At 56.3% G+C, this 25,714-nt stretch overlaps 2 protein-coding genes across 4 annotated transcripts in view; one reads left to right on the top strand and one right to left on the bottom strand.

Moving 5' to 3' along the window:
• Positions 1-19,739, top strand: part of NADSYN1 (NAD synthetase 1) — a 33,144-nt gene extending 13,405 nt beyond the window's left edge. For 2 of the 3 annotated variants that reach the window (XM_060104796.1, XM_060104799.1), the window contains 16 exons: positions 2,701-2,752; positions 5,433-5,521; positions 5,696-5,813; positions 6,561-6,692; positions 9,638-9,712; positions 10,797-10,921; positions 11,347-11,395; positions 11,861-11,963; positions 12,406-12,574; positions 13,423-13,558; positions 14,242-14,348; positions 16,187-16,318; positions 16,698-16,767; positions 17,070-17,198; positions 17,822-17,998; positions 19,183-19,739. In XM_060104796.1, coding sequence (XP_059960779.1) covers positions 2,701-2,752; positions 5,433-5,521; positions 5,696-5,813; positions 6,561-6,692; positions 9,638-9,712; positions 10,797-10,921; positions 11,347-11,395; positions 11,861-11,963; positions 12,406-12,574; positions 13,423-13,558; positions 14,242-14,348; positions 16,187-16,318; positions 16,698-16,767; positions 17,070-17,198; positions 17,822-17,998; positions 19,183-19,233 — 1,714 coding nt within the window. In that variant the 3' untranslated portion in view covers positions 19,234-19,739. Of the gene's footprint in view, positions 1-2,700; positions 2,753-5,432; positions 5,522-5,695; positions 5,814-6,560; positions 6,693-9,637; positions 9,713-10,796; positions 10,922-11,346; positions 11,396-11,860; positions 11,964-12,405; positions 12,575-13,422; positions 13,559-14,241; positions 14,349-16,186; positions 16,319-16,697; positions 16,768-17,069; positions 17,199-17,821; positions 17,999-18,573; positions 19,137-19,182 lie in introns of those variants that run through there. The other variant, XM_060104798.1, reaches the window with a different exon arrangement.
• Positions 19,740-23,184: 3,445 nt separating this feature from the next.
• On the bottom strand, positions 23,185-24,048 carry LOC132493427 (mas-related G-protein coupled receptor member B2-like). The gene is made up of 2 exons (XM_060103941.1): positions 23,663-24,048; positions 23,185-23,518 (listed from the first exon to the last, which is right to left on the bottom strand). The coding sequence occupies exons 1-2, from the start codon at positions 24,046-24,048 to the stop codon at positions 23,185-23,187; spliced, it is 720 nt and encodes a 239-aa protein (XP_059959924.1).
• Between the last annotated feature and the right edge of the window lie 1,666 nt (positions 24,049-25,714).

Below are 25,714 nucleotides of genomic sequence, written 5' to 3'. Positions count from 1 at the left end.
TTGATATCATACAGTGTTTATCCTTCTCTACGTGACTTATTTCACTAAGCATAATGCCCTCCAAGTCCATCCACAATGTTGCAAATCGCAAAATTTCATTCTTTTTTATGGCTGAGTAGTAGTCCATTGTGTATATGTATCACATCTTCTTTACACATTCATCTATTGATGGACACAGGTTGCTTCCTTGTCTTGGCTATTGTAAATGTGCTGCTATGAACATTGGGGTGCATTTAACTTTTCAAATTATGTCTTTGTTTTCTTCAGATATATGCCCAGGATTGGTATTGCTGGATCATATGGTAGCTCTATTTTTATTTTTTTGAGGAACATCCAGACTGTTTCCACAGTGGCTGTACCAATTTACATTCCCACCAGCAGTACCCAAGGGTTCCCTATCTGTTCTGTTCTTTGATGCACATAATATGTTTTCATATCTTCAAATGTTTTAATTTTTCAAATTACTTTATTAGTTTTGAGCTCGCTTTTTATCTTCTATTGTCTGATTATCTTTGCGATGTTGCATTGGCTTCTGTTGTCTCTTATTCTATGCCAGTATAGATCTCTAGTTCACTTTTTTTTTCCTCCATTTCTAATGTTGAAATGTTGAATCCTTTCAGACCATCACTCATTTAAAGATGCCTGTAGAAAGGGTGGCAGTAGATATCGAGCTGGAACCAGAAGCTTTCATTCTGGTACAGTTAAAAAACAAAACAGACTTTTTACCCTTCGGGAGTTGTGCCAAAATGGTGACAGCAAAATGGTTATGTCACTGTGTCCCTGCTTTAGTAATGAGTCCATCACAGCTTCAAGATGCTATTTCAGGCTTTTGTAGGAAAACAGAAAAAAGGCCCAGTTCTTGACTGCAGAGAAGTTAAGAATCTAGGTTCACTTTCATTAGGTTCTTAGGTGGATGCCCCAAATCTGAACCCAGCAAGACGGGGGTGTCGAGGGGGCTCTTGTAGCTCCCAGGGGTCCAGAAAAGACTTGAAATTAGCATGGCCAGAAGTGGTTTCTCGGCAGAAATATACTGCTAGGGTTTCTCCAGGGGATGTTCACTGAGGAAGAAGAACATCCCATCAGAGGAACTGTGAAGAGCAGGAGGGGTTCAGGTGTGGAGGCAGCTGGAAAGATGGGTCGGGCCAGCGTGAAGCCAGCTTGGAATGACTCACTGCCGATCTGGAGGGTTTATCGTTGATACCTAGGCTCTTTAATGAACCGTGCGCACCTCATGAGCCATCCGCTAGGTGTAGGCTGGCTTTGGAGCAGGGCGTGGGGAGGAGCAGAGGTGAACCTGCATCGCCCCCTGGTGGGCTTGCCTGCGTCTGGTTCTGAGTGGATCTTCGTGCAAATTGAGGGGAGAGGCGAGGGTGAAGGGAGAAACCTTGGGGCAGCTCTTCCCTTTAAAACAAATTGTGATGCAGCAGACATCGCCATCGGCGAGCCTACGGATGGTGAACTGAGTGCTCATTATGGGATGCCAAGGCAGCTCGGGGGTCAGAGGACGTCTACAGTTTCTGTTCCCTTCGTTAGTGAGGGAGAAACAGCATTGTCCTCTCAACTCCTCTGCTTTTAAAATTTACTTAAGTAAAAGCCACTGAAATCTCCCAGAAGGTTCTTGTGAATTCCAAGAAAGCAAAAAGAAATCTAGTTAATTACATGTCTTAATGGTGCATCTGGGAACAGCCTATTTGAGGTCAGATTTGGAAACCGTCTATTGTTCGAATTCTACCTTTTAGTGTAGACCGTGGGATGGCTTGTACTAACGTTGTGTATTAAACTCTCTGTCCAGTTCCTACCATTTGGAACGTTATTTTATTACTTCAGTGAGGATTTCGGTTTGTCACCGTATGTTGGGTTCATGCAGTGTGATCATTTTGATTCAGGAACTTTGATCAGGAATTCCACCTGGATTTCTCCGTGGGGAAATATGACTTCTTTTCAGATAATCCCCGTGACATGCCTCTCAGATGCCGTGCATGAAAGTGTTCACGCAAGTTTGTGTGCCCGATGCACAGTGAGGCCCAACAAACTGCAATGTCAGAGCTTGCAGCAGAGCAAGGTTTTTTGCAGGGCAAGGAGACGAGGTGGCCCAGGCCCTGAGAAGCCTCAAGCTCCCTGAAGGGCTTGGGCAAAGCATTTTTAAAGGCCGGGAGAGGAGGGTGTTGCAGGGTACGTGATCAGCTTGTGCACAGTTCTCTGACTGGCTGATGGCGAGTCAGCAGGGTGGTGTCACAGAGGTTAATATGATCAGTCCTTAGGCTCCAGGAGGCATGAGGCTACATGTTCATGGTCACTGAGTAGTTCTTGCATTTGGTGGGGGTGGTAGGGGGGTGTTCACATCTGTAAAACAACTCAGGAAATGTGCATCAAGCACTGTTATCTGGGTACTTCAGAGGGGAGCTAATACAGAGGCTATGGGGGAAGGCCTGTCCCAGGAAGGCCCCCATGGTGTCCTGGTCAGTTACAGAAGGGTGGGGAAGCCAGGCCAGTGACAGGAGAGCACCAAGCATCTCGCTGTCATGTGGCCTGGGAGCCTCATCGAGTTGCCTTATACTTGCCTTTTTGCCTTAAATTGACAGTTCCTTTGCCAGCTCATCAGTTCCAAGCACTCATTTTGAATTTTGCTTTACGTTTGGGTGCCCTTCTGCATATTTCCCAAGATGGTCCTCCTCACATCTGTGGTGGTTTCCTTTCCAGGCAAACAGAGGAATATTTTCTCCCCCAGATGATACAGGACCTGACAAAGCAGGTGAGTCTCGGAGAAGAAAACCCGTTCTCGGTCAGACGTCACTCTGGGGTGGGCCGTGGGGGCAGGACCCTTCGGGTCAAAGTAATGGGCATCACCATGGCCCGTGTAAGGAGCACAAACAAAGGGGTGATGTCTGTAACAAGTGGGGAGGGTCCCAGGAGCAGAGGGGGCGACGGTGGGCGTCTCCTTTCCCCTGTGTGATGCCTGTCCTGTTCCTGCCCTCTCCTCTCCTCTGGCTCACTTGGCAGGGTAGAGGCCTCAGGGGAGCCTGGGGGAAGGGGTTCCTGCCCCACCTCGGCCAGCCGGCTATTCCCTGCTGGGCTGGGGCTCGGGCTTAGGGACTGCCCAAGAAGCCGAGTTTGGAGGGTTTCTAGTTATAAAACTCATGAAGGACTTTCCTTGGCTACCTGTCCATTCTGTGAAAACTCAGCATCAGAAATCTGTTTTGTCTTGTCTTATCTTTTGCACCTGGCTGGCCAGGCCTGAAGAGCTTTGAATTTGCAGCCTTATCTGGGGGCCTCGACCATCCCCTTCGTCCTGGAAGCTGCTGAGGTGGGACAGCTGGGACCCGGTGCTGTCCACTTCCTGTGGGGCGTTGAGAGCCAGGGGCACAGAGGGGGTGTTTCGGGGGGGCCCTGATTTCTCTGGCTCCTGCTTGAGTTTCCATTCTGGTTGCCAAGTGTATCAATTTGTGTAGGCCACCATAACCAAGCACCACAGCCTGGGTGGCTTAAACAACAGACATTCACTGTCTCCAGTCCTGGAGGCTGGAATCCGAGGTCCAGGTGTGGGCAGGGCTGGTCCTCCTGAGGCCTCTCTCCTCGGAGTGTAGACGGCCGTCTCCTCCCTGTGTCCTCACGGGGTCGTCCTTCTGTGTGTGTCTGTGTCCTGACCTGCTCTTCTTATAAGGACCCCAGTCCTGTGGGATTAGGGCCCCACCCTAGTGACCTCATTTTACCTTAATCACCTCTTTAAAGATCCCCATCTCCAAACACAGCCACATGTGAGGTGCTGGGGCTTAGGGCTTCCGCACATGAATTTGGGGGACACAGTTTAGCCCATGACACCCAATTCTCTGCACCCCTCACTGTTGCACTCAAGGTGGCTCATGGGGACACACTGAACCTCCGCAGTGGAGCAGGTCGGCAGGGACGCATCTGGACCTCGGGGATGGATCTGGGGGGGTGGAGCAGGAGTGCCCTTCTCCCCGATCCCACCAGCCCCCAGACCCTTTTCCCCTTTATGCCAGGGATCTCCACCTGCCTCTCACTTCCCTGGCCCTTGGGCCAAGATCACCACCGTTCGGGAGCCAGATTAAGTCACTGGCACCGGTTCTGATCCCTAAGAGAGGATGTCCGAGGGGCCAGCTTGGGTTGGTGCCTCCCGCGAGGCAGTCAGGGATGTGTGTGAAACAAACATTTCAGCAGCAGTCCCCCTGCTGTGAGAAATCCTCCATTTCATTCTTCTAGGACCCTTTGATATCCTAGAAAACATACCAGGTGACCCCCCTAAACCAATGTGGGGGCCGCCTGCAGGTGGGAGGATGCTGCTTGGTGTCACTGGTTGAGAGCAAGTTGCAGCAATTGGCCCTGGGTGCAAGTGGATTAAAGTTCAGGGGAGTTTTCAAGAAACAGGGCAAAGCCAGCCCCGTAACTGCTGTAACCTGGATAATTCAGGTCAGGGGCCCGTCACTGAGAGCCCCCCTTCACGCTTTATTTATCACCCTGTTGCCCCGAGCCCTGGTCTTGTCACAGGAAGATGGGGTCAGGATTCCAGCCCTACCCCTGTGGTAAGGAATGCGAGGCACCCGTTGCAGGGTGTGCAGTGGTCCTGGGACGGCCAGCTCGGGGTCCTGGCTGAGGGCTGTGTCCGTGGCAGGAAGCATCAGAACAGAAAATGCCAGGCCTGCCCCTCGGTTCTTGCCCTTGGTGATAAAGGGAGTTGAACTCACTAACACACACGTCAGGGGACCCAACCAAGAGTGCTGGGATGCGGTCCAGGCCCACCGGGATGATTTCTTGGCTAAGTGAAATGGCAGCGCAGCTGAAACTTGGTCCCCGAGAGAGGAGGCCAAGGTGGGCCCCACGCCCGGGTGACCCTGTCAGCACTTGCTCATCTCAGTGACTGCTCAGACCTGTGCGGCAGCCTTGGGGGCAGCTCCGTCCCTGCCCTGGAAGCTCCCACCCCTCGGGGGTCACGAACGTAGCTCCTAGAGACACAGGGACCCTGCATCCTGCCCCAGCCCTGCCGTTCAGGGGCTGGATGACCCATCGGCTGGCGTGAGCTTTGTAAGAGCTCAGTCCATTCGTTTCTGACATGGGGATGGGACCCCCAGGAGCACAGATGATGTCAAAAGAGCATCCAGCCGATGCTGATGCTGCTGGCCATCTGGGACCGTGGAAGCTTCAGGAACCGAGTCACAGTTAGTTGCAGCCACAATCAAGCCCGTGGCAGCTCAGAGCTCGGCTTCCAGGTGTGACTGAGGCCCCTGGGTCAGCGGAGGAGATGCCTGCTGGCCCCTGGGCTGGGAATGCTCCGGGTCGAGGAAGGATTCATTAGTACTTGAAACAAAACTGTGGCCTTCATGCAAGTCTCATGCGTGACATTTGGCGTCCTGGTTCAGTACATGGCCCAGACGGGATGGCCAAGGGGTCTCAAGTGCTCTGGTCTCCCGACCCAGGAAACCGTGCCCTTTGGGGATGCTGTCCTCTCCACCCGGGACACGTGCATCGGGAGTGAGGTCTGCAAGGAACTCTGGACACCCCACAGGTCAGCCTTGCCCTCTGTACCATAGATCCCATCCTCGCTGGGCCCCGGAGGCTTGGGGGTTTGCAGCCTTCCTGGCGTCATGGCCTGGGGCTGGGGAGATGCCCTGGGAGCTGCGGGGCTGGGAGGGTGGGTTGGGGACACCGGTCTCTTTTCTTTGCCCTCCTCTGCCCACAGCCCACACGTGGACATGGGCCTGGATGGCGTGGAGATCTTCACCAATGCCTCAGGCAGCCACCACGTGCTGCGCAAAGCCCATGCCAGGGTGGACCTGGTGACCATGGCCACCACCAAGGTAGGTGGCGGCAGGGATGCTGGAGCGTGTCTGTCTCACACTTGTGACCCCAGCGCCCGGCGGGGCCTGAGCGTGAGGATGCTCGGTGCTTCTGGTTACGGCCGCAGCTGATTGGTGTGCGTGACTCCACTTCCCGGGCCCCACTTGCCTGACCTCATTTAACCCTCAAAACTGCCCTACGGGCCAGGTGCTGTTGACACCTCTGCTCTTTGGAGCAGGACACTCGGTACATGGCGGTCAAGTGGCCCCTGGGCTCACACCCCAGCCATCCGGTTCCTGGGCTGTTGACCATCATACTGGTCTCAGGACAAGTGACATGGTGACCGGGAACCAGGATGCCCGTTGGCACCACAGCAGGGCACGGGGAACGCCCACGAGTTTGCCCCTCTTGATGGCAGCGTGACACCAGGGGCCGTGTTTGCTCTTTCCTGGGACAGAGTCTCGGCTTCGTGACCTGGGGGGTTTGTCTTTGAAGCTGCATCTCTCCTTCTGTCTGGTGGAGGTGACAGCGCCTGCCTTGAAGGGTAGTTGGGAGGCGAGAACGGATGGTTCGTGTGATGCCTGGTACCTTGGAAGGCCGAGAACACCATAGCTGCGGGCATTCCCTGGAGGCGCACATTTTCTTGCCGGGATGGGGGGCTAATTATGACACAGTCGCAGGGGGGTCTGAAGCTTCATGTGTTTGGGCCGGAGGAGGGTGAAGGTGACGGACCACAGTTGACCATTGCTGTCCCCTGCATTTTCCAGAACGGCGGGATTTACTTGCTGGCCAATCAGAAGGGCTGTGACGGGGACCGGCTGTACTACGACGGCTGTGCCCTGATAGCCATGAACGGCAGCATCTTTGCCCAGGGATCCCAGTTCTCTCTGGACGACGTGGTACGAACCAGCCCGCGTGCGATGGCAGGAGGGTCTCTGGTTCAGGGGCTGTGTCCTCTGTTCTCCCCCATGACGGGGGGTCTGACATGGCCCCCGTGGTGGGTCCTGCTGGTTTTGATTGCTTCCTCTTCACCTCCTTGGTTCGGGAGGGATTCTCACCCTGAGGTTACGGGGACCGCCCACACAGCACGCTGGACGGATGGGATCCCCGGCAGTTTTATCAGCCCCACATGCCCTGCAGGGTCCCCCCCGAGGCTGCACTTGGAGCTGAGGGAGAGGCCAGGAGCTGCAGGAGCGGGCTTTGTAGTGACAAGAGGGGTGACCCCTGGTTCCCGGGAGGATGTGATGGGCTTGTTTGAAGAATCCCATAGCCGGGGCTGGCGGGGAACTGGAGCCAGTCCTCGGGAATGAGCAGACACCGTGCCTGGTCCCCGTGATGAGATCGGAGCCCGTCCTTGGGGGCAGATCCAGGAGGGGGTTTGCAGGTGGGCCATTAGGGGGTTTTCCTCAGAGGTCAAGGCAGCACACATTCCCTGTGGGCCCTGCCCCACGGGTTCTGGAAGCAGCATTGGAGACCCCCACCCTCCTCATTCTGGGGGGCACCCCGGTCTCACTGGACTGATGACCATCTGGGGGCACGGGGGGGCATGTCCCCCCAACATTGTCGTCACCTCACTGGAGCCACAAATATGAAAACTGCACACCCTCTGCTTCTGAAAACACATTAACATGGGTGCAGAGCTTTCCCATGTGATTGGACATTAGTTTCCTTTTCAGAGAGAATAAGACGAGATGAAAAGGTGCTTGTAGAGAATCGTGTGGCTCTCCCTGTTGGTTTTTTTTTTTTTTTTAAAGCACCCAAGAAGGAAAATGTCTGTTACTGCCCCAAAAATGGGAATAGATTCCAATTCTGCAAACGCAACACAACGTAACTTTCAGTGCTAACGGGAAGGGTCACTTTTACTGGGCTCAGACGGTCAGTACAGGCTTCATACGGCATCGCACATCTTGCCTTTGGATCCAACTTGGGTTTTTTTGGAAACAAGTGTTGGAAATGCTCATTCACAGAGGCAGGTGGTAGCAAAAAAAAAAAAAAAAAAGTCTCCGGGGATTGCTCTGCCGGAGCAAGGCGAGCGGTGTCACAGAATAAGAAAGTCTACAGGAGCCTCTGTTGTAACTTCTGTTGCTTCACCTCCTTGGCATCCACACAGATGAGGTGATGTTTCATGCCTTCTGCAGTCTCCTCAGGGTTGTTGGCAAGGAAGTGGTTATGACAGCAAACTTCGGTTTCAAAATGGACCGAGGAAAGGAACTTTGAAAAGAATCCCATGGTATTTTCTTGCTCAGAGGGAAGCCCGGGGTTTGGCAGTCTGGGCCCCGGCAGCGGGAACACTCCGTCTCACTGCAAAAGTCGTCCTGATCGTGGTCTCTCAGACCTTGCTTTCCAAGTGGCTGCGTCCTCAAAGGCATCCTGTTGTTCAGTATTAACCATGTTAAAGACGGAAGGGCGTTGGAGGGGAAGATGAAGTCCATGCAAACGGCTAGGTGTTCACCTGCTCCAAACATGCTTCAGTGCATGTCGGTTTGGCCAAAACACTCAGCCAAACGTCAGAGCCACAGGCACCTGGTGGCAGGATTGACTGGCAGGTGGATTGGGGGGTCACCTGCCCCAGGATGAGCAGGCGTGTAGGTCACTACAGGTTCTGGACCCCGTCCAGGCCCCCCAAGGAACCCCCATTTCAGCAAGCACACAGGTGATTCTTCGCCATACAAAAACCTGGGGACCGTTGTCTCCCACCCCCTGGAGGGGGCCTTTGAGCCAGAATTCTCTGATTTTGCCTGAGTATTCGGGATAGAGGTGGGGCAGTGCCCTTCTGTTCTGCCACCTCCTCCGTGGTCAGCTGACCTTCTCGAGGGCACATGCTTCTCACAGCCTCGATCGAGCCTTTGTGCAAGGCTAACCTAGTTCTGGGGAAAGTGGACTGGAGCCTCCTTCTCAGGAAGGGTTCATTCCTCTGGTGTCTTCTCACTTTCTGTGGCTTTGTCAAGGCAGTCTGGCGGCTTCAGTGACCCATCACTTGGGAAATGACAGGAGAACCAAAGGACGTGGCAGCTCTTTATTCTCTGTCTATTCACGGGCGTTTCCAGCTTGGGCTAGGCCCGCTGTTGACACAGGTAGCTGTCCACAGCCCAGTGGCAGGAGCGGGGGCCCAGCCACCCTGTGTCCCCCAGTGGTGCCCAGAAGCAGTTCTTGCTGCCCTGCACCTGTGTGTATGAGACAATGTCCTCATAATATAATTTGATTAGTGTTTTTTTTCTTCATAAGGGAAGGAGTAACGTCTGTGAGTTAAAACTTTTCCCTTTTCTGTAATTTGCTGCAAGTGGCAGAACCCCCCTCTCATCTGGGTTCAGAGGCAATGAAGCATCACCTCCTAGAACACAGGCAGCACGTCCAGGCCAGGACCCCGACGTGATGACTGCCGAGGCTCTGGCTCCACCCCTCTGTCACTCTCCATCTGGGCCTTCCTCTGTGTGGGCTTCATTTTCAGTTGCCTCTTGGTCACAGGATGGCTGCAGGAGCTCCAGCCATGCATCTTCATGCAGCCCCGTTCAAAGGCAGAAAAGTGGCCCTTGCTCCTCATGTGTCTTTTTAAGAAGCTTTCTCAGAAGCCCCAGCAGACATTTATTGACAGGATTGTGTCCTGTGCCGTGATTAACGAATCACCGGCAACTCAGTGGAAGTTCTCATGGCAACAACAAGAGGAAAGGGCTTTGGGTCGGCAGCACCACTGGCCGTCCCCTCTCCCTGGACCCCCCAGTCCCTGCCTTAGAAGGCATAACTCATCGAGTGCCATTTGGCACACCTATGAAAACAAATTAGACATGTGAGTGAAAAAAAAACAAAACAGGAAATCACGATTTCTCTTTAAAACTCCCTTCTCCAGGAAGTCCTCACTGCCACGTTGGATTTGGAGGACGTCAGAAGCTACAGGGCAGAGATTTCATCTCGAAACCTGGCGGTAAGTGCTTATAGACACACACATGGGATGCGCATCAAAGACCCAGAATTTTTTTTTAATAACAGCTTTATTGAGATGTCATTCCCTTACCACACAATTCACTGATTTCGGCACATGATTCAGTGGTTTTTAGTATATTCGTGGAGTTAAGCAGCATCACCACAACAGTGTCAAAACATTCTCATCACCCAAAAGAAGCCCGGACCCGGGCCTCCCTGGTGGCGCAGTGGTTGAGAGTCCGCCTGCCGATGCAGGGGATACGGGTTCGTGCCCCGGTCTGGGAGGATCCCATATGCCGCGGAGCGGCTGGGCCCGTGAGCCATGGCCTCTGGGCCTGCGCGTCCGGAGCCTGTGCTCCGCAACGGGAGAGGCCACAACAGTGAGAGGCCCGCATACCGCAAAAAGAAAAAAAAAAAAAAAAAAAAAAAAAGAAGCCCGGACCCATGAGCTGATATCCCCGTCTACCTCCCCCAGGGCCCCCGGCAACCATCTGCATTGTCTCTATGGATTTGCCAATTCTGGACGTTTCATAGAAGTGGAATCATATCATATGTGGCCTTTTGCATCTGACTTTTTTCCAGAGAATAATGTTTTGTGGCTTATCCATGCTGTAGTGTGTGTTAGTGCTTTATTCCTTTTTATGGCAGAATAATATTCCACTGAATGGATAGACCATGTGCCGTTTGTCCATTCATCTGTCAGTGCACATCTGGACCATTTCCACTCTGTCTGTGATGAATTGTGCTGCTGTGGACACATGCCCAGGTGTCTGTGTGGACGTGTTTGCGTGTCCTTTGTTATATACCTGGGACTGGACTGCAGCGTCCTGTGGTGGTTCCCTGTTTGACTGTAGGAGGCCCTGCCAGACTGTCCTCAGCCACTGCTCCATCTCACGTCCCCCCAGCGCTGTGCAAGGGCTCTGGGCTCCCCACATCCCTGCCAGCGTTTGCTACATCTGTCTCTGTTCTGGCCGTCCTGGCGGCTGTGAAGGGTCCCCAGTGGGGTTCTGAGCTGTGTTCCCCACTGGCTGCAGTCATCCCAGGGGCCTGTACAGGTACCAGCGCTGAGGGGTTGTCCTTCCCAGGCCAGCAGGGTGAGCCCCTACCCCCGTGTGAAGGTGGACTTCGCCCTGTCCTGCCATGAGGACCTGCTGGAGCCGCTCTCTGAGCCCGTTGAGTGGAAATACCACAGTCCCGCCGAGGAGATCAGGTGGGGCCCTTGGGATGCTGGGGGGGGGGTCCTGTTGTCCCCCGGGGAACCCCCCATCCCCTGCTGCACCGCCAGGTGGCGCTGCGGGGCCAGCGTGTCCTGGTTTCCAGAGCCTGCACTTGACGCTGCAGCCAAACCCTGGCCCACGCCCAGCCCTGCCGCTCCTTGCCCTGTGGGCTCTTGGGCACAGAGATGCTGTACTTGCCTTCCTGTGCCATTTCACAATGGGGCCAATGACAGCACCTGCCCCCTGGGGCTGTTTTGAGATTTCAAATGCGATCGTTCACGCGAAGTGCTTAAAACAGAGACCTGGCTGTCATGCCGGCGGCTCTCACGGGCACTGCACCCACCTTGGCACCTGCCCCCAGGTGAGCTGTGGACCAGGTCAGCAGTTCCCCATCCTAATGCTTCCCATCGTTCCCCAGCCTCGGACCTGCGTGCTGGCTCTGGGATTTTTTAAGGCGCAGCCAACAGGTAAGGCATCAGTGTCTCACCAGCGCCCTCTGCTGCTTCTACCAGTTGGTTTGCGTTTGATTCTGCGGCAGGCTGGTGACTTTATTTTTAATGCAAGCATTTCTTGGGTCTGCTTCAGTCGGGAGCCTTGGCTACACTAGCCAGGGCCCAAAGGTCCTGCTGAGTTTTGGCTCCGTCTTTGGGGTCCTGTCTGATGACACCGAGTTATGAGACTCCCCGCCTCCTGCCAGTTTCGTGATCGTGCGTGTCTGTGATTCACCGTGGAGACCCAGCCTTAGACCCTCCACAGTGGAGGTCCCTTTGCCTTCTAGAAAGTCCATCCTGGAACGTGCAGGGCATCTTCTCCCCTCCCCCAGGGAGAGTATTTTGTGGGCACTCATTTTTGCAGGGGGAGCCGGGCTCATCTGGGGGTGCATTGCTTCCCAGAGGCGCTGCTCACACCCCCGTCTGGTCGGCCCCTTCCAGGCGGGGTTCTTCCTGCCCCTGAGCGGCGGGGTGGACAGCGGGGCCACCGCCTGTCTCGTCTACTCCATGTGCCACCTGGTCTGCGAGGCTGTGAAGCACGGAAGTAGGTGACGTCTGGGGCCCGAGCAGGTTCCAGGGGGTCAGCCTGTGGGAGGAGCAGAGAGGAAACCCAGGTCCTGGGCATCGTGGTGGAGGTCGTATTCAGATGTCACAGCGTTGCGCCCAAGTCCCAGGGCCTGGGGACAGCAAGGCCGTTAAAGTCCCTTCCAGGGCCCACGTGGCTGTGTCCATCAAGCCACAGGTGCCTGTCGCTGCCGTGTGTCGGCAATGTGGCCCCAAGGAAAGAACAGGGGCCGTGGGGTCGGGCAAACTCAGGTTCACATCCTGTCACTCTGTGCAGTGACATCGGCCATTCCCTCAGTGTCCGCAGCCGAGAAACGGGCATTGCGGGGCTGATCTGGCGAGGTTGCCGGGCGGCGGAGAAGGGATTAAATGGTGCAGGCACCTGGCACACAGCACGTGCACTTCTGTCTGGTGGTTTTCAGGTCAGGAAGTGCTGGCCGACGTCCGGACCATTGTGAACCAGACCAGCTACACCCCCCAGGACCCCCGGGAGCTCTGCAGCCGCGTTCTGACCACCTGCTACATGGCCAGTGAGAACTCCTCCCGGGAGACGTGCAATAGAGCCAGAGATCTCGCCCAGCAGATCGGAAGGTAGCTGGTCAGTGGCATCGGGCACGGCCAGGCGGCGGTGACAGCAGGAAGTTCCCCCAAAGGCCACGTTTGTGGGTCAGTGAGCACCCCAGAGGCGAGCAGGTTCCCTCCTCACCCCCCTCCAGCTGGGAGCACAGGCAGGCCCTCTCCCCTCCCGGGATCGTGACCCGCCCTCTGCCCCCAAGGAAGGTGGAGAGAGGGCATCTTTCCACACTCGGCTCCATTCAGAATGTTCCATTTATTCTGCCTCCAAGGGAAAGACAAGAGGCTGCCCATTCTGTATGCGGAGCTCAGCTAAAAGTTGTCCCCGCCCAGCAGTTCTGCTCCCAGGGAGATGCCCAAAGGAAGTGAAAGCAGGGACATGAACAAATATTTACACCTTTGGGTCCGTGACAGCATATTCACAACAGCCAGAACAGCTCAAATGTCCATCGACAGTTGAATAGGTAACCAAAAGGTGGTTACGAGGGGATGATATTCAGCCTTAGAAAGGAATGAAGTGCTGACACAGGCTACAACGTGGATGAACACCTGGAAAACATCATCCTGAGTGAAAGAAGCCAGTCACAAAAGGACAGATGTTGTGTGATTCCATTTCTTTGAAATGTCCAGAATATGCAGGTCCACAGAGACAGAGAGTGGGTCAGTTGTCCTCGGGGGCTGGAAAGGGGGTTGGGGAGAGACCGCTCGTGGGCACAGGGTTTCCTTCTGGGCTGATGGAAAGTTCTGGAGCTAGAGATGACGTCGTCAGTGTACTCAATGCTGCTGAATGGGACACTTGAAAATGGTAAATTCTGTGTTCTGTGTTTTTGTTTTACTGTCTGCACACCTTCCCTTTCTCTTCCCAGCCACCACATCGGTCTCAACATCGACCCAGCTGTGAAGGCCGTCATGGGCATCTTCAGCCTGGTGACGGGTAAAAGCCCTGTGTTTGCTGCTCACGGAGGAAGCAGCCGGGAGAGCCTGGCCCTGCAGAACGTACAGGTGTGCCTCCCAGATGGGGCCGTTGTCCCCACTCGGGGGCCGCAGGGAACCTGGGGGACGGCCGGCACTGGGGTCATCAGCCTGCCTTAGAGACCCTGAGTGTGCAGCCTCGTGACAAGGATGGGGGTCCGCGTGTGTGTGCGTGCGTGTGCGTGAGAGTGTGCGCATCAGCGTGAGGGTTTGTGAACGTGGGGTGTGTATGCAAGTGCGTGCATTTTCTGCACCTTTGGGGGGCGGCTCAGACGCAGCCCCACCTTCCAGGAGGCTTCAGGGGAGCTGGACCCTGCGTGGTCTGTGGAGGGAAAGGGGGCCTGGGCTACAGCTGCCTGGGTGTGTCCTGTCTCTCTGTCCCCTTTCTGTGGGTGCGGGTGACCTTGCCCAGCAGTGCAGGGAGTGACAGGAGGGACCACGGTCTCCCCCGCTGGCTTCGCAGCGCTGTCTCACCGCGGCCTTGGGCTTTGGTTCTTCCATCTCTGTGGCTGAGCGCGGGAGCCCACGGTGCGGGTGAGGGGACCACGGGCTCCCGGCCCCTCTGGACGCTGGAAGCTCCTGCATCACTTAAACTTTCGTGTCCTCCTGAGGTTGCTGGGAGAGCCCCTGCCCCGAGCGGCAGGGAGGCGGTGTTAGCATGCACGTCCCCCACCCCCGCCCCACGCGGATGACGTTCCCCTCCTGTGGTGCAGGCGCGGGTGAGGATGGTCATTGCCTACCTGTTCGCTCAGCTGAGCCTCTGGTCCCGGGGCGCCCCAGGCAGACTTCTCGTGCTTGGATCTGCCAACGTGGATGAGAGGTGTGTGTGCCCTTGCTCTGGATGAGTCCCCTGGTTGACCCACGGCCACTCCGGCCGGGTCTGTGTCTCCCACACTCTGCCTTGGCTCCTGATGCATCTTTGAGAGCAGCCGACAGAGGAAAGAGGCACAGGGGTCAGGTGAAAACGATGATCTCTTCTGGCCTGTAAATCCTGGCCCTTGCCCACGGACCGGACCCTGTTCCTTCCGTCAGCCATCCGTTTTTGTTTTTTTTTTAACATTGAGCCTTCTTTTAATTTATTTATTTTTATTTTTGGCTGTGTTGGGTCTTCATTTCTGTGCAAGGGCTTTCTCTAGTTGTGGCAAGCGGGGGCCACTCTTCATCGCGGTGTGTGGACCTCTCACTATCGTGGCCTCTCTTGTTGCGGAGCACAGGCTCCAGACATGCAGGCTCAGTAGTTGTGGCTCACGGGCCTAGTTGCTCCGCAGCATGTGGGATCTTCCCAGATCAGGGCTCGAACCCGTGTCCCCTGCATTAGCAGGCAGATTCTCAACCACTGCGCCACCAGGGAAGCCCAGCCATCCGTTTAACGGGACAGGGAGTGATGTTACACCCACCTCGGGGTTGCTTGAAGGAGCCCCGCTCAGGGCGGCGCAGGTTTTAATCCCCCCTGTCTGGGACCCAGAGGGTCTTACACCCCGGCTTTGCACCCTCGTGGGAGCCTGGAGGGCTGAGTGGTTGGTTTTTCTCTTGAAAAGTGGGGAGAGGTCAGCCGTGTGAGTGCAGGTGGGACAAAGGCCAAACAGTACCCACAGCACAGGTCAGCAATGGCCTTGGAACGGGGGGAGCTTGGGATGTGGGTGAAGAGCTGCGGTCATCCAGTGGTCCAGCGAGAATACGGTAGTGGTGGGGGGGGGTGGAGAGGGACGGATGCATCGAAGGGGTGAGTGTCGTGGGGTTGAGGTGACAAGTGGGCACAAAGTCGGTGGCTTCAAGATGCAAATGAATTATCTTACAGTTCGGTAGGATAGGGTTTCAACACGGATCTCACTGGGCCAAAGTCAAGGTGGCACAGGGCCGGTTCCTTCTGGAGGCTCCAGGAGAGAAGCTGTTCCTCGCCTTTTCCAGCTCCTGGGGGTGCCTGCATCCTTTGGCGTGTGGCCCCTTCCTCTGTCTGCAGAGCCAATGGTGCAGAATCTCTGCGCCTTTCCTGTGGCCACAGCTCCCACTGGCTGACTGACGCCCCCTGCCCACCAGTCCTCTCTTCCACATTTAAGGACCCTTGTGATTGCATTTAGGGCCCACCCCATAATCCAGGGTAATCACCCGTCTCGAGGTCCTCAGCCTCATCTCATCTGCGGAGTTGCTTTCACCCTGTATGTGTATGTGTACAGGTTCCGGGTATTAGGACGTGGGCATTTTGGGGGCCACTCTGCCCACCACAGGAGGCGTCCAGCAGTGGGGAGGTGGCGCTGCTTCTGTCGGCTCAGCGTCCACGTGCACTGAGGTCCTGCCCCTCCCTGTCAAGGACCTCCATCCCTCAGCTCCGCACTCTGCTGGCGACAGCCCTCCCCTCCCAGACGGGCCGCTTCCAGGTGGCTGCTGGTCAGTCCCCAAGCTGCTGCCCGGCCCAGACGTCTCGTCTGGCTTGCTGGACACTCCTCCTCGGCTGTCCGTAGCCTCTTCCTCTTCCCCAGTCTGCCCCAGCACGTCAGGCTTCTCCAAGACCCTTGAATCTGCCAAGCCCTGGCCCCAGGGCCCTGGAGGAAGCGCGTCTTCGGATGCCCAGGGACTGGATGGCCAGGCCCCCAGTTTCATGGAATCTGCAGCCCCTCGGGTCTGCTGCATGGAAACTGCACGTTCTTTCTCCTGCTGCAGCCTCCTCGGCTACCTGACCAAGTACGACTGCTCCAGCGCAGACATCAACCCCATAGGCGGGATAAGCAAGACAGACCTGAGAGCCTTCGTCCAGCTCTGCATGGAGCGCTTCCACCTTCCCGCCCTGCAGAGGTGCGTGTGTGCCCTCGAGGCCTCAGCTGGGCCCCTGAGCCACCGGGTATGCGTCTCGGCACAGCCCCGGGCCACCCTCGCCCCACTCAGCCACCTTCCATAGCTCCCACCTCCTGATGGAAACAGTCCTGCCCTTCAGGGGCGCTTGGGGTCCCGAGACCAGGCAGCCCCTTCCTTCGCGTCGGTGCCGCCCTGGCTCTGGCCAGATCAGGCAGCCGCTGCTTCCCTCTTCCCCTCACCACCCTTCTCCCGCCGTCGTAAGGCCGGGCGGTCTGTGTATCCCTCCGTCTTCGGGCCGAGCAGTGGCTGGTGCTTTCGTGGTATCTGTTGAGTTAATAACGCAGGTGTCGTGACTGACCTCTGTGTGTCTTGGCCGCAGCATCCTGGCAGCACCAGCCACTGCCGAGCTGGAGCCCTCGGCCCATGGACGGGCGTCCCAGACTGACGAGGTAACGGCGGTGGCTTTGTCACTCTGCTTCTTCCCCACCTCCCTGCTGCTGGGTTCCTTCATGGCCTCCTTTCTGCCCCAACAAGCCATGCTCCATCGCTGGATTCCTGGCCTGGGAGCCCAGGGCTCGGCGTCATCCACTGCCGGCCTTCAGTGTTCAATTCAGGTCTCTCGAGGTTGGAGCCAGGAGGGAGGTGATGAGGCGAGTCGGGGGGGCCTCGGTTCCATCTCCAGCAGAAGTTTTAACCTGTCCCCCAGCACTGACTTGCTGTCACTCATGAGGCGCATCTCTTTTGTCCCCAGGAAGACATGGGAGTGACCTACGCAGAGCTGTCGGTCTACGGGAGGCTCCGGAAGATCGCCAAGATGGGGCCCTACAGCATGTTCTGCAAACTCGTCTACATGTGGAAGGACGTCTGCACCCCCAGACAGGTAAGCCACGTGCAGTGTCCTCGGGGAGTCGGCAGGTAAGGTCACCTTGTGGGTGGATTTGACTCCGGAGCAGGTGGCCACGGTGTGACCTTAAAATGAGAACACTCTCTCTCTCTAAGGATCTACGGTCCAGTTTTAGGCTCTCAGCAGCCCGGGCCTTCCTCCTGCCCTGGCTAAGTTTGTCTGAGTGGGGCTGGACCCCATCGTAACAAGCAAGCTCCTCCTCCTCTTTGGGGGGCAGAGGGCAAACTCTGAGGTTGGAATATCGCTGCTTTTCCGTGAGTTGTCAGGCTCATTAGGGCCGAAGCCCACAGACAGAGTGGTCCCCGCAGAACCGCCTGGAAGCCTCGTGAGATACATCTTCCCGGGACCCCTGACCGGGGCTCCTGATGCAGCTTCCGGGGTGCTGGAGTCAGGAGCCCGTGTCTTCAAAGCTCATCCCGCTGCCCCAGCCCGAGCAGTGGCACCGATCCACTCCTGCCTTCGGGGGGTTCAAACGCAGCCATGTTGCCGGGGGTGGGTGCTGTTAGCTGGCACAGCCCAGGGCAGTGCTGCCGGGAACACCAGCCTGGGGTCTCTCCGACTTTGCCAGCATCAGGCCCTGTGCCTCCCTCGCCTCCCAGGTGGCCGACAAAGTGAAGCGGTTTTTCTCGAAGTATTCCATGAATAGACACAAAATGACCACACTGACCCCCGCGTATCACGCCGAGAGCTACAGCCCAGACGACAACAGGTTCGATCTGCGGCCGTTTCTGTACAACACCCGCTGGCCTTGGCAGTTCCGCTGCATAGAAACTCAGGTAAATCAGGCAGAAATGGTTTTTCTCCCTGTTAAATGTCTGTTGAGGGAATATCAGCTCATTTCCATTGAGGACTGAGAAGCTTTTTAATATATACGGTGGCATTTTTTAGCGTCCTTCTTTCTGCAAAGGACCCAGTATGTTTCAGGTCAATCGGAGCATGAGCTATTTGGGGCTGTGCTGAGGATGCTAAAATTAGGGGCTACCACACTGTGTCACTGTGGTACCAGTCACTGTCACTTCTAGACTACTAGGGCATCCAACTGGCTTCACATCTTCTAAACCATCTGTTTTTCATTTATTCCCCTAATTACCTAAGAATAGAACCACCTTGCCTGAGAATTCAGGCTTCTTTTATACTAAAAGGGGAGGGACTAAAGTCAAACGTTTCCTGGCTCCAGAGGGGATGTGTGTTTTTCTTCCTCCCTGCAGCCATTCATTGGTGGGCCTGGTCAGGATGTTTCCTGTGAGCTAAGCAAAGGCATTTTAGCTTAATGTTCATGACCTGGGAGGCAGGGTTGGGCCAGAGATGGGCCATTATGTATAATTTAAGCTCATAGGCAATATCCCTTTAGTGACGGACTAGCCCAGCGGCCGGAGCCAGCCGGTGGGGAGCGGGGAGCATCCATGAGGAGATGATGTGCAAACTGAGATGGGACGCAAGCAACACTACACGTCCGTGGCCGTGGCCCTCATCCAGGGGTCGCCAGGCAATGTCTGGAGGCATTTTGGGTTGTCATACCTGGGGAGGGGTCTCTGCTGCTGCCCCTAGTGGGCGGAGTCCAGGGATGCCGCTGAAACACCCCGCAGTGCACAGCACAGCCTTCTCCCCCCGGCCAAGTATTAGTCAGCCGTGGGGCCTCGCTTCCACCAGTACACATTCAGGAGTGGGTTCCCTCACATCAGGCCTGGGGTTCAGAGGGTGTGCAAAGACCCTCAAGTGGAGAAAAACACATGTGGGCAAAGATGGAACTCACCTGGAGTCTTCTAGCCCAGCAGTGACCCCCGTGCCCGGGCCAGGGCACATCCTTCCGGACTCTGGATCCACGTCTCATCACTGAAGGTGCTGTCCGAGGACCTGCTTTTTCAGTCCCGTGACCGCGACCCTCTTTTCGGGTGCATCGGTGCATCGTGACGGCCTAGCCGTTCAGGTCCTCGTGGTGACGCTGCATCTTCTCTTCTAGGTTCTCCAGCTGGAGAGCAGACAGCGTCAGGACCTGGACGGCGTGGACTGAGCCCGGGTCCTGCGCAGAGGGCTCCCCTCCCGCGAGGATGCGCATGCTACGTCTGCCTTGCTGGTGACTCTGTGGGAGCGGCTGGCGTGTCGACAAGCCCCATCTGACGTATTGCAAGGAGGGAATCTTTTCGGTCTAGTTTCTTTAAAAAAGGCTGAAATACAAGAGGATGCGATTTTAAACCCGCTTCTTTTTTTTTTTTAATTAATTTTTATTGGCGTATAGTTGATTTACAATGTTGTGTTAGTTTCTGCTGTACGGCAAAGTGAATCTGCCATAGTATATATATATCCACTCTCTTTTAGATTCTTTTTCCCATATAGGGCATTACAGAGTCTGAGTAGCATTCCCTGTGCTGTACAGCAGGTATTGGGATGGACATACACAGACTACTATATGTAAACCCTCTTCTTGAAGCGAGCGCTTTCCCCTGCCCCTCTGGCCCTCGTGCAGCATCTCCTCTGAGTGTCACCTGAGCTGAAAGGATTTTCCAGGCAGGGATGGAGGAGGCCCTGGGGGGTGGAGGGTGGTTCTAGAATGACTGTCCCCACCCGTCACCCACCCTTGCAATCTTTGTAGTCTTGCAAAGCAGCCCTTTCTCCTTTTCTTCGTCTGTCCTTGTGTATGATTCTTCTCACTATAAACTGGCCCGTTTCCCTGATTTCTCTTTCCTGGTCACCGTCATTGTCATTCCGAGGACCTAAACCTTCAGGGATGTAGATTTGCCTCCATCCTGTGCCACCAGGGAAGGAAGGCTTCACATGCTCTCGGGGCAGGCTGCCCGGTCACCATCCCTGCCCCCCCCATGTGCTGCCCTAAGGAAAGACCCCCCTGGGGGGCCAGCTGCCTGCCGTCCTTGCCAGCCTCCTCCTCCCATTTCGGTCTCACCATCCTGGGTCAGCACCCAGGTTAAGTGGAACGATGCCAGTGTGGGCGGGAGGAGAGAGCTGGGCTCTGGTTGCGGGCCTTGCAGAAGGTCCAGCCTTGGGCCTGAGCAACACAGCTCAGCCCCCATTCTGCTGGAACACCAGGAATTCCTAAGAATCCCCAGGAATATTTACAAACTGCATCAGCTTGGACTTTCTGCGTGTGTGTTACCAAAAGCCTTACCCAAGAAAAGAACCTGGTGAACAAGGAAAGGAATTTATTGATGGACGTGCTGAGCAGTCTGGGGGAGTGACAGCTTCAGGCCTGGCTGGACCCAGGGTTTGTGCCATGTCATTGGAACTTGTTTCTCTCTTCACCTGACCCTGTCTCTGTGTGCTGGCTTCCTCTTGTGACTCCAGTCTTGCAAACTCCCAAGTTCAGATCCAGCAGGAGATTAGCACATGTGCCTTCCCCGTTTCTTCAGTACAGGCCCTGGATTAGCTCAGTTGGGTCATATGCCCATTTCTGAACCAGTTAGTTAGCTACTGCCCCGAGGTCCTCCAAACAGGAACGGCCACTGCACACACCCTCAGGCCGTGACCCGGGCCCAGGCTCTGGACGATGGCTCCTTGGATCTAAGTCCACGTTTCCTGGCAATGCTACTGCAGGCCCTGGGCCTGCAAAGCACATGCACAGACCTTTCCTCAACTTCCCACAGTGACAGCAACACCCAGGGACGTATTAATAAGACTCCAGGCTTGGGCCGAGGGAAGGGAGCAAGGGCACCCTGCCCTCTTTCCCCGAAGGCTGCCGCCATCTTTGTATCTCCCACCCCCAGAATCCAGAACCCCTCCCGCAGGCTCGGGGACGGAATAACCCCTTCTCTCTCACCCCACCGAGGGCCACTTTTCAGTGATGTAAAGTCACTCGACGTAAAGACAACCTTTTACACCGCGATGCAAAGCCGCGTCCTGTTTACCGTCTCCGACTCCTCTTCCAGAAGAGAGTCTTGGCCTTGTGGACCCAAATCCCAGTGCTACGGTCTGAATGTTTGCATCCCCCCAAAATACATATGGGAACTCCTAACCCCCCCATGCGAGGGTGTGGCCTCTGGCAGGTCATGAGGGCCTGAGGGTGGAGCCCCATGAATGGGATCGCTGTCCTTATAACAGAGACCCCAGGCAGCCCCTGGCCCCTGTGCCACGTGAGGACCCAGTGAGAAGTGTCCGACCCAACGCAGAAGAGGCCCCTCCCCCGACCCTGCCCACACCTGGTCTTGACTTCCAGCCTCCAGAGCTGTGAGCAGTGCCCTTTTGTTTATGTGTCACCAGGTCTGTGGCATCAATATTTTGTTACAGCAGCCCGCACATACGTACTAAGACCCCCGTGAAGGTGTTTCTCCTAAAACAAAGGAAAAGTTTACGCTTCAAGGAGAATTCAGTCCTTCACCTTCGGGAGAATCGGGAAAGAAAACAAAATAGCAGTAAAAGCTATTCTTAGAGCCGATGTGGCCCAGGTACGCCAATGAGTATTTCCCTAACTTGAGGACAGTTTTGAGGACGGCCGGCGAGTGGATGGGTGCATCCCGTGCGGGCAGCCCTCCCTGACCCTGTGGGTCTCATCCCAGTGTTTGGCCCCTGTGGGTGGTGACACGGATGAGCTCAAGAGGACGTGGCCGTGGGTTCTGCAGCCGAGGGGTGACAGCTCACACAGTGCTGTCACCTTCTGGGATGGCTGTCACCCAGGGTGATTGCCAGGCCCCTTGGTGCAGGTGTCGGCACCCCACGGGGGTCCTCCGGGTGGACGTGTACCTTGCTGACACCCTGGGGAGGAGACATCGTCCTGTCTGCCGCCCCCCTCCCCAGCCACGCACACCCTCCTGAGGCCGCGGCTCCTGCACCACGTGTGCTGGGAGTGGGGTGGAGAGCTTCTGCTCCAGGGAAGGGAGATGGGGGGAGCGTGGACACTGAGGACAGCCAGTCGTGGGGTCAGTGGTGGGGTTCTGGACATTGTCCTGCAAGGGCCTCCTGCACTCAGGGACCCCAGGACCCTGGCCGCTGGTCATCCAGGTATAGGGTAGGGTCCCCCATTTATAAGGTAGTGTCCCCCAGCTATAGGAAGTGTCCCCCCAGCTACAGGGTAGTGTCCCCCCAGTTAAAAGATTGTCACCAGAGCTTGGCTAATGAGGAGCTATGGGTTCCTGTCTGCAGCTCCAGCTCGTCGTGTGGGGTCCTGGCTCTTTTCTGAGACCCAAACATAGACAAGCCCGCCCACCCCAGCTCCTGGGGAGGGCAGTGAAGCCTCATGTCAAACCCAGAGCTAACTCGGAATCTCCTGGGGTCGCTCCTGAGAGCAGACTCAGCAGCACCTTCCTCTCGGTTGGACGGTCGTACAGGCTTTGGCTGAAACATTTCACTCAACAATCAAAGCAGCCTGGGGGACCACACGGAGACCTGAGTGTCGCTGCAGCATGAGCTACTGACGCAGCCAAACCCGCACCCAACTGGACGTTGCCCACCCCGCCCCCAGACAGCATTGGTCAACAAATCTTTATTTCGCTGGAATTCTAAAAAGGAGAGAGTTTTGAGAGAGAGAGTACATCCCACGAGGTCAATCCATTAAAAGTCAAGGAAGAAGAAAATAAAACACTGTGTTCAGACCCTAGAACATGCCGGAAAAATGGGCGAAGGATAAGGGTGCGTCATTTCCAAGCACCAGTCTACATCCAAAAGGAATTTAGCAGCGTTTGTTATCCAAAACTGAAAATGAGCAGAATTTTAACAGTAGGTCAGAGGTTAAAATCGACTTTCTGAGGTTGGTGAGTGTGACTTCACAAACTTTCTGACGGATAATTTAACAGGTTTCAGAAGGCTCAAATGTGTGCATTTGGTTTCATATACATACACACAAAAAATTCTGCTTCTGGCTATTCTCGTTTTTCACAAAGAGGAGGCTGGGAAGGGAACTATTTGGGGGTGCTGACTTGGGGGAGCTCTGTCCTGCTGGCAGCGAGGCATAGTTACCACCAGGAGATGATAGGGACCATGCCCCAGGGACACGGATCCACTGGGAGCCCCCCATCCTTCAGAGGTCCACCCTCTCCACCTTGCCGGTCAGGGGCACCTTCCCATCCTCACCAACCTCTGTTTCCTCACCCAGTGTTCTTTGGAGGACCACCTTGAGGGGCTCCCTCAGCCACTGTCTCTGAAGGCCCCCAATGAAAAAGTAAATAGCAGGGTTAGGCGTGCTGTTGATGCAGGACAGGAGGATGCAGACGTCGCTGAGAGTGTGATTTTTCATGTCAGCCACGAGGAACCTGATGATGCACAGGGGCAGGCCAAAGAGAAAGAAGCCCAGGACCGAGAACAGAAGGACCAGGCAGAGCCTATGGGCCAGTGTTGCTGGGAGCTCGCCTGGACTTGGGGAGCAACAGCAGACTGGACATGCCCAGGATGGAGAACAGCAGGAAGACCCACATGGTGGTGGCGGTCATAAGTGCGGGACAGAACCTTGTCCTTGGGATGCATAACTGACCACAGGCGTGACCTCTCAGTATATTAACCGAAACGATCGGAATCCAGAGCAGGCGCTCACGTTGCCTGACAGGTGCTTGGGGCAACGACATCGATACCAAATAGGGAAGAAGGAGGACAGACAGCGCCGGGAGCTGATGGTGGCCATGATGCCCAGGCCAGTGAAGTAGAGGAAGAACCTCAGGACCCTAAAGGCGTCATGCAGGTGAAAGGGATAGTGAAGGAAAAGCTTCAGGATTTGGCGGACAGAGGATACAGTCTGGAAACAAAGGTTCATGAAATCCTCGACGGCCAGATTGAGGCTGTAGATGAAGAAGGCAGTTTTCTTGGCGGACAGATGGACAAACCAGATTACTATTCCAGTTCCCACCAACCCACAAAGGGCCACAACCACAGTGATGGACCGGAAGCTCATGTGGTCAGTGTTCTCTGATCTTGGAGCCAGCGCTGTGGCATCAGTGCTCGAATGATTGCATGTCTTTTTTTTTTTTTTTTTTTTTGCGGTACGCGGGCCTCTCACTGCTGTGGCCTCCCCCGTTGCGGAGCACAGGCTCCGGACGCGCAGGCTCAGCGGCCATGGCTCACGGGCCCAGCCGCTCCACGGCACGTGGGATCTTCCCAGACCGGGGCATGAACCCACGTCCCCTGCATCGGCAGGCGGACTTTCAACCACTGCGCCACCAGGGAAGCCCTGGGATACTCCATCTTAAACGTGAGCACACTGAGGCTCAGAGGGGTTAAGCGAGACGGAGCAGAAAGACAGGCAAGTAGTGACCCCGCCCCCCACCCCAGACCACAGTCCCTCCACCGGCGGGACCACAGCTGGCTCAGGTGCCCCCAACCCCACTCAGGCTGCCCCGACCCTCCCTCAGCCCCCAGACCCCTTTGCCGTGTCTGGGACAGACACAGCTCAGCAGCCCTCAGGAGCTCCCTCCCTCCCGGAGACCACACCCCGTGTTCAGGGGGCTCTAAATTCCTCCTTCTTGGGCTCCATGGACCAGGTACACCTTCCCCGAGGAGCCCCAGAAATGCAGCATCCTCTGGCGTCTCTATGGACCCCTGGCCTTGGGCGTGGAAGCAGGTCACACAGCGGGTGTGCGGTCAGATGGCCGGCGCTGTTCTCCAGGCTGGATCTGCCTGCCTGGCCCCCGTCCGGTGGTCCGAGAGACCTTGAGGAGGTCTGTGGGCTCAGGGCCTGGCGGCCTCACTTGGACACCCACCTGCCAAGTCCCTGGAGAGCCTGACGCTGTGACAGAGGCCCTGGTGCGTCCTCACCGGTCCTCACTAACCCTCCTGAGTCGCTGGGAGGGAGAAAGCTGCCTTGCCCGAGTCTGACAGGCTCCCAGGGGTCCAGCTGGAACCCATGGCTGCCCGGGGCTGCTCAGGGGAGTCTGGAACCCCAAGTCCCCCCTTCCAGGCACACGGCCCCGTCACCTTCAAGTTTGAGGGGGCAGTGGGGTTTCCTTACAGCCCCCCAAGTGCTGGCGGCAGGCTGGGCGAGCAGGGACTTGGGTAGGGGGGTCTCAGCCCTGAGCCCTGGGGACTCCGGGGGCCTGTCCCAGTGTGTGGACTCGGGCACAATGCAGGGCCACTACCGGTGCCACTGGAGAAGCAGACCCTGCTGGTCTGACCCAGGACTGGAGGCAGAGCAGGGGGTGGTGGAGAAGAGTTCCGCCTCCTCAAAGGCCTTCACTCTCCCACCTCAGCCTCCAGGGCCTCAGCCTCGGCCCTTCCCCACCTGCTGCTTGAGTCAGGCCACCCTTTGCACTGAAGCGTCTGCAGGCCCCAGCTCCCCTCCGGGACAGCCCAGGGTCAGACTGGCCACAGTGCAGACGGGACAAGCTCCCACACGTCTTCAGCCGGGGTGGACGCCGCTCGTTCTCCCCCGCCCAGCCTGGGTCCACCCTCACTCACCTGCATACCTCCTCAGTGTGCGGTTCAAGTCCCATCATTCTGGCCGAGTTCACACTGTCCCCTGCCTTGGGGCACTGACCATTGGGTCCTGGGGAGAGGTTGACGCTGGACTTTAACTCCAGAGGACACTGGGGCCGGGGCGACCATCCTCCCAGCTGGAGCCCCAG

Source organism: Mesoplodon densirostris, chromosome 7 (genome assembly GCF_025265405.1).
Source record: "Mesoplodon densirostris isolate mMesDen1 chromosome 7, mMesDen1 primary haplotype, whole genome shotgun sequence".
NCBI lineage: Eukaryota > Metazoa > Chordata > Mammalia > Artiodactyla > Ziphiidae > Mesoplodon > Mesoplodon densirostris.
Note: the sequence above shows the minus strand (reverse complement) of the source record. Positions and strands in the feature narration are given on the sequence as shown.

Coding starts and splice junctions, on each gene's coding strand:
- LOC132493427 (XM_060103941.1), bottom strand. CDS start 24,048: ATGAGCTTCCGGTCCATCACTGTGGTTGTGGCCCTTTGTGGGTTGGTG. Junction 23,519..23,662: donor TCTGGATTCCGATCGTTTCG/GTTAATATACTG, acceptor TTGCTCCCCAAG/TCCAGGCGAGCTCCCAGCAA.